This window comes from Urocitellus parryii, chromosome 9 (assembly GCF_045843805.1).
Source record: "Urocitellus parryii isolate mUroPar1 chromosome 9, mUroPar1.hap1, whole genome shotgun sequence".
Lineage (NCBI taxonomy): Eukaryota > Metazoa > Chordata > Mammalia > Rodentia > Sciuridae > Urocitellus > Urocitellus parryii.
Genome location: NC_135539.1, coordinates 31,752,442 through 31,759,503, shown reverse-complemented (window position 1 = coordinate 31,759,503; position 7,062 = coordinate 31,752,442). Strand labels below are relative to the sequence as shown.

The window sequence follows — 7,062 nt, the reverse complement described above, 5'->3', positions numbered from 1 at the left end:
TGGTATAATTTCCAAACACTTAGCCATGTCATCACTCACATCAGGAATCTGCTGAGGGTTTAACAATGACAATTGTTCTTATAAGACTCCTCCTAAACCAGCTCCCAGGGTCTGTTCTCCACCCACAACCACCCATTTATCAAAAAGCAGGAAGCCACCTGCTCAGATACCTCTTGGCCTAATGAAAAATCTGGGATCATTTTTTTTGGTTCTGGTGCTGGATGTGCCCTCTGTGGTGATATCTTCCATGAGATGGGTGGGTAGAGATTTGCGGTTCACTTGGCCATGCAGGCTGCTGTTCTCCTCTTCTGTCCTTTCACACCCATTGGTCATAGACATGCATTATTTTCAGAGACAGAGGCTATTCTTTGCTCTAAAATCTGTCTAACTTTCTGGGTACTTCAGGGATCTCTGAATGGCTGCACAGGAAGTATTCTGGATTGATATTACCCAGTGTATCCATCATCTTCATCTTGTCTATGCCAACTATTTTTTTATTGGGGACTTCTGGCCATCAGGGTACTGGCACAACAGCCTGAATGTTCTAGGAAGGTGACTGTGGCCCAAAAAAGCCAAATAATCTTCCTGTATTAATAAACCAGGAAGATGAAGTGCTCACCAAAGACTCACAGGGAAAGAACCTGCAGAGACTCAGCAATCTCACCTGACTCAATGACCAAATGTCCTGGATACCAGCTCTTTGTAAAGAACTCTGCTAGGTACTAGGGGCATAATGGTGGATAGTACAGAGACCCTGCTCTGTAGATGTTCACATTCTGGAAAGTTAAACAAAGGTGGAATCCAACAATTTTGTAGGACAGTAAAGAGAACAACAATAAGAGATTTGTGTTCCAGGGATAGTAGAAGTTGTCCAGGGGAGGAAGTGGTTCCGTGTGAAGAGGTGGTGTTGAAAGCCTTTACCAGATGAAGTTTTGACTGAGCTGGGTTTTGAAGGATGATTAAGAGTCTTCTGGGCTGGGGTTGGAGCTGAGTGGTAGAGTGCTTGCCTAGCATGTGTGAGACCCTGGGTTTGATTCTCAGCACTGCATAGAAATAAATAAGGAAAGAAAGAAAGAATGAAATATTTTTTAAAAAAGTCTTCTATGGAGCATGAGGGCATTGTAAGCAGAGGAAAGTGCGTGAGTAGTTATGTAGATATAACCTTTTTTTGGGTGGAATTAAAGGATTTTGTAATGAGAACACCCAAGGAGACAAAAACTGATTAAAGGACATTTAATTCCAATGTTTCACTTGAGTTTCTGATAAGAAGCAAAATCTTTTGGCATAATGATAATACTGATCAAAGTTTTTATTGATAATTTTTATAAACCTGAGCTCAAAGATCAAAATAGGCATGTCTCATGACTCACTGCCAACTGCCAAGGTGGAGAGGGCACCTGGCTTCTGCAATAGTGGGTGGGGCACAGGTGGTTTTTTCTACTGGCTGTACACCCAGCCCCACCTCCTTTCCCAGTATAAAAATATGCCAGACCGATTTCATTGACTCACAGCTGTTCACAGAAGACAAGCTTGGCACCTTCCCCTGTGAAAAGATAGCTCACATAGCTGGAAGTCAAACTCAGAGGAGAAAATTTTAGAAGGAAAATAGTGATGGACCTGATTCCAAACTTTTCCATGGAAACCTGGGTTCTCCTGGGAATCAGCCTGGTGCTCCTCTATCTGTGAGTAACTGTCCCAGTTCCTCTCCTCTTCAAACTCCCATTTCTGTGAATAGGAGGTTTACTGATATAATTTGATTTGGGGGATGAACTTCTGATTGAGTCTCAGTTTGGACCTAGATTAATCAGCCAGAGTTCAGTAGATGCAGATTACAAACAACTGGACACATTCTGAAAGTGATGCACCCTCTTCAAACTTTCAGAATTCTGGGGGTAAAGAGGGGTCTTCTTAATTTTCTGTGTCATTGTTTATCTTTTGTGTTCTATGTGCAGTATAAGAGATGTGCAGAAGGCTTGTCTCCTGTGGAACAGGTGGTTCCTGCTCTTTCTCCCCATGTCCCAGCACCATTTGTAAAATGCACCAAGTGCACCCCAGGTTCTACCATAGACTCAGACTCAGCTCTTCTCTCTGTTCTGTTCCCCTTCTCTGTGACAGCCCTCCCTCCAAAAACTGAATTCTTCCACCCTGAAATATGCAACTACTGCTGAATGATGAAACTATTGAGCAAAGACCTGGGAGGAATTTTGAAGTTTTATTTCTTAAGTTAGCATCAGTGTAGAGATTTGTTTCTTCCTTGATTTGAAATATAATTTCAGCTTAAGAGACAGAAGTTAATAAGCCAATTGTGTATTTTAAACATTTTCCCATGATATTCCAGTACAGGAGAATGAATAAAATAATCTAGTAGAAGAATTCCTTTAAATAGTGGGATTCCTGGTCTGGGGTTGTGGCTCAGTGGTAGAGAGCTCATCTGGCACATGTGAGGCACTAGGTTCGATCCTCAGCACCACAAAAAACTAAATAAATAAAATAAAGGTATTATGTCTGTCTACACCTAAAAAATGTTTAAAAAATAGTGGGATTCCTGTTTCATGGAGTAGATGAAGAGAGCAGTTATTTCTGACTGAGGGTGGAAGACATTGACCCAAGGAGACGTTTGACTTCTATCTTAAATCTACTTTTATAAGAGTTGGTATTCATAATGAGGTGAAAATAGAAAATATAAACCTGGTTGTATCAATTGAAGTAAAGGGTAGTATTCAGGTTTTTGTTGCATCTATTGTCCCTCCAGTGGCATTTTAAAATTAATGGAAATGTTTTAATTTCATTCTGTTCAATAGTACAATTTCTTTGAGGTAAGTTCCTCACGTTCCTTCTGAAGGTCAAAATAGAACCCTTGGATTCTGTATTTGTGAAAACCAATCTGTTTAAAAATGACCTCATCTTTTTTGAACAATTGAAGGAATATTAATCTAATACATACATCCATGACGTAGATTACACGTCTTTAAATATATCTGCCCCGCAGGTTATTCTTACTCAACAGTTTCCTGTATGCCAGTGTTCTTAATCCTTTACAGCAGATGAGTAAGGGAGAATGTGGACCAATGATTCAATAAAAGGCATCCAGATAGGAGTTATGAAAAAGTGGGAGATTATTCCTCTCTGCTCAGGGAAGAAGGCCCAGAGTGGGGACAGCCCCCACTGAAAGCCACTAGAGAGGCCAACATGATGGTATCAATTCAGCTTCCTAAACTGACACCAGTGAATGAGGTGACCTGGAAGAAATCTAGGCTGAATTGCTCAGCAATTTTGAAGATCATGTTTAGGGAACTTATATCAGATATTCACTGTAGCATTGGGAGCCTAATAATGGAATTAGCTGCTTTGAGGTAATTATTATGATTTTGGGCATCTCTCAGGATTCCCTGAGAGAGGAGATGATGAACAGATGTAACTAGGGCCATTGGAGTTTTTGTTGTTATTTATGGCCTACATGTTATCTGCCTGGCTTCACTGTTCCCATTCTTGATCAGTGACTCATGAGCAACTATATACCCACAGTCCCAATGCCCTGACCTGGATTTCTCTTCCACTTTGTAGATATGGGACCTATTCACATGGATATTTTAAGAAGCTGGGAATTCCAGGGCCAAGACCTTTGCCCTTTTTGGGAACTCTTCTTAATTATCGCCAGGTGAGTGTCATTTGAGCTCCCTGTTTTGCCTCTTATGGTTGCAAACATCTGCTTAGTTATATCAGTAGAAATTCAGCTCCATGAGAGAAGTTTCAAGATTTCTAAGCTTCAGAAATTGTGTGAGGGCCCCATCCAAAGCACAGTCAGGTTTACTCTGGGGGTCTGTTTACAACTCCTCATAGTGTCAGGTTCACTTCTGTTGATGAGCTCAGGACTCTGGCACATCCACACTCTAAGCTGTGGACTTTATGTTCAGACTGTGAGACTTCTCACCAAGTTTTCTTTTTTTTCAGTGCAGATTCTAGGAAGACACACTGGGATGCTTTATTTGCACAGTTAAAATATTACAAATGAAACTTAGCATGAGGAAGATTAATTGCTTAGTTTTTATGATGAAAACTCAGAGCCAGTGTTTACCTATTTGTGTCCTATGTGCAGAGAGGTAGCATCTCCCCTTTTCCTGAGCTACACACAGGAAGTCAAGTCCACTTTTTATTTGTTTACTATCTCACTTACTTCCTCAATAATATGATCTCCTAGGCTAAAAGAGGTTGCTGGTATCTTTAACTTCCTAATGTTACTAAAATTCTAGAGAAAACATGAGATAAATTAAAATGATACTGGATGAGGAGATAAATGATGGCCCTGGGAAACACTCACTTTTCTTCACCCTGGGTTTCCTCGTGTGTCCATGGAGCTAATAATTCAGAGGTTCTCAGTATTTCTGAGACAACATAAGTAGAAGAAGAAATACTTCAGAAGAGAAGGATGTTGTATTCATAGACAAGGGTAATTAGTTGAGTATGTAGAATACTTAGAGAAAATTTAAATGATTTTACATATTCCATTTCAAATAGTGTATATTTTCTCTTTTCTTCTCAGAAGCCTCTGAGTGAGAGCTTCTCTCTAACCACCTGTTGGAACATCAAACCTGATTTAATGGGACTTGGGACATTTGATGTTATGTCAGTACATTTACAACAATAATGGAATTTCATTTTGTTCTTCTTCCTAGGGTTTTTTTAATTTTGATGCAGAATGTTATAAAAAGTATGGAAAAACATGGGGGTGAGTATTCTGGAAATTTCTCTTTGGTAGACTTGTTATGATGTGGTACCCCAATGTGTGAGGACAACCTCAGCCCAGAGCTTTTTGGATGCAGCCCTCTGTGCTGCAAAGTCCTTGGAGGCTTGTCCTGCCAAGGGTGCTGCATGCCACCAGAAGTTGGCTCCATAGTCTGACTTAGGTTGAGAATGTTGCATGTTTTGGCTTTTTTCCTGCTTTTGATGACCCCAGAGTCTCCTAGCCTTACTTTATGTCCAATGTCTGCTTATTCCAGTCTTCCCCATTTTTGTTTGTTTTTGACTCCTTTAATTGAATAATATGTATTATTTGAGAACCTTTTTTAAATCATGGGCTTATAAGTCTATGGCATCATATTTTTCCTCTATTGACTTCCTTTTAGCTTAAAAGCAAAATCCCCTTATTTAATTTTCAGATTTAATGTATGCTTTTGAACAAAAGGCTAGAAGGTACTGGGAAACAGATGGGAAGTCATTTCTGCTCAGCTTTCTTCATTTACTTTACTTTTTTCTTCTTTTTATTGTCATAATTATTGTTGCTTATATTCCATTTTTAAGTTTTAAGTGTTGACTTTTCAATGAAGTAGACCTAAGAATTTCTTTCTCTCCTTCATCCATTTGATTTTAAGACCAAATGTAGAATGTAGTTACACCACTGAGTTCCCTGGTGGATTGATGGTGTTTATATTGGAGGGTGGCCTCAGCTATTGTAGCAACTATTCCCTTTCAGAGCTGGTGGGGGTTTGGTGAGAGCCATAGAAGAGGTGTAATCATTTTGCTATACACTAAAAAGAGTGGTAGAATACATTGACTCTTCTTCTCCATCTTCTCTCAACAATCCGCAGAAAGCACAGGGCTGAACACGGTGTTCTGCTCAGTTGACATGGCCCATAGATGCCATGTGATCCAGTGACACAACCTGCCCCACTGGATCACCAAAGGCCCCACTCCAGCTACCACTTGCAAAATTTAGTAATTGTGAGCAGTTAGTCAATTATCTGCCTTCAATTTTTTCATTAACCTAATAGCCTTTTGAATAATCCAATATTTTGAGATGTGAAAAGTTATGGAGACTCTGGGCTATGGCTGTAACTCAGTGGCAGAGCACTTGCCTAACACGTATGAGGCACTGGGTTTGATCCTTAGCACCATATAAAAATAAACAAATAAAGGCATTCTGTCCACTTACAATTACAATAAATAATAAATAAATAAGTTATGGAAAGTAGTGTAGGCAATACTATTATATTCATCATCTAGATTTAACAAGTGTTCCAATGCTATTTCTAATTATTATCTCTTAGGAGGTGTATTTTGTCTCTAACTTTCTCTTCCTACCTACTTTACCTCTTATGTTATGAAGACTGCAGTGGTTTCTGTGGTCAGAATCTTCATATTGCTATGTAATGTAGGACTAGGCAGGTAGAATAGGTAACATCAGGATCAAAGTCTGGATTCCTGCTGCAGAATCTGGCCCATTAGATTTAATCAGCCCTATTTTTCTAACACAGCCTATATGATGGTCGACAGCCTGTTTTGCTTATTACGGAGCCAAGCATTATCAAAACAGTGCTCATCAAAGAATGTTATTCTGCCTTCACTAACCGACGGGTAAGCATTTACTTTTCAACATTTATTTAGTTATTTTTAAGTTTTTTATTTATTCTTTTCAGTTATACATGACACTAGAATGTATTTTGACATATTATATATACATGACATACAACTTCCCAAGCCTGTGTTTGTACATAATGTTGAGTTTCTCTGGTTGTGTATTCATATATGAACATAGGAAAGTTATGTCTGATTCATTCTACAATCTTTCCTATTCCCATCTTCTCATCCTTCCGTTTGTTCCCCTTTGTCTAATCCAAAGTAACATTTATTTATTTATTAACTCAATTTTTATGATGAGATATTTATAAATTCAGAGGGCATTCCTTGCCAAAAATTACCAGGCAGTTGCATGTATAATTTATTCTGTTTTACCCAATGATAATTTCTTACATGACTATACATTTATTAAGTTCATATTTCTATAGTAACAGGAAATTTATACAATATAGGCTTTTAATTTTCATTTTTCCTGTTTTGTGTGCCTATATGAATGAGTGTGCAACTCTGCAAATGTGTCATATGCCTTCATTTGTGTAGATTTAGATTGTGTTTTTAATGTGTTTTCACCAATTCTTCATTAACCTTATAAATGTGCCTGGTTTCTTGTGTATTGACCACATTGGTCAATGTTTGCACCTACAAATAGGGAAAATCCTATCTGTATGCCTTTTATTTATTTGTTTTTCTTTTCCTCTGACATCAGCT

At 38.6% G+C, this 7,062-nt stretch overlaps 1 protein-coding gene across 1 annotated transcript in view; it reads left to right on the top strand.

Moving 5' to 3' along the window:
• Positions 1 to 1,525: 1,525 nt before the first annotated feature.
• The window catches only part of LOC113193533 (cytochrome P450 3A9-like), a 32,372-nt gene continuing 26,835 nt past the window's right edge, over positions 1,526 to 7,062 (top strand). Inside the window, exons 1-4 of the mRNA XM_077802470.1 lie at positions 1,526 to 1,682; positions 3,565 to 3,658; positions 4,674 to 4,726; positions 6,252 to 6,351. Coding sequence (XP_077658596.1) covers positions 1,612 to 1,682; positions 3,565 to 3,658; positions 4,674 to 4,726; positions 6,252 to 6,351 — 318 coding nt within the window. The 5' untranslated portion in view covers positions 1,526 to 1,611. The remainder of the gene's footprint in view (positions 1,683 to 3,564; positions 3,659 to 4,673; positions 4,727 to 6,251; positions 6,352 to 7,062) is intronic.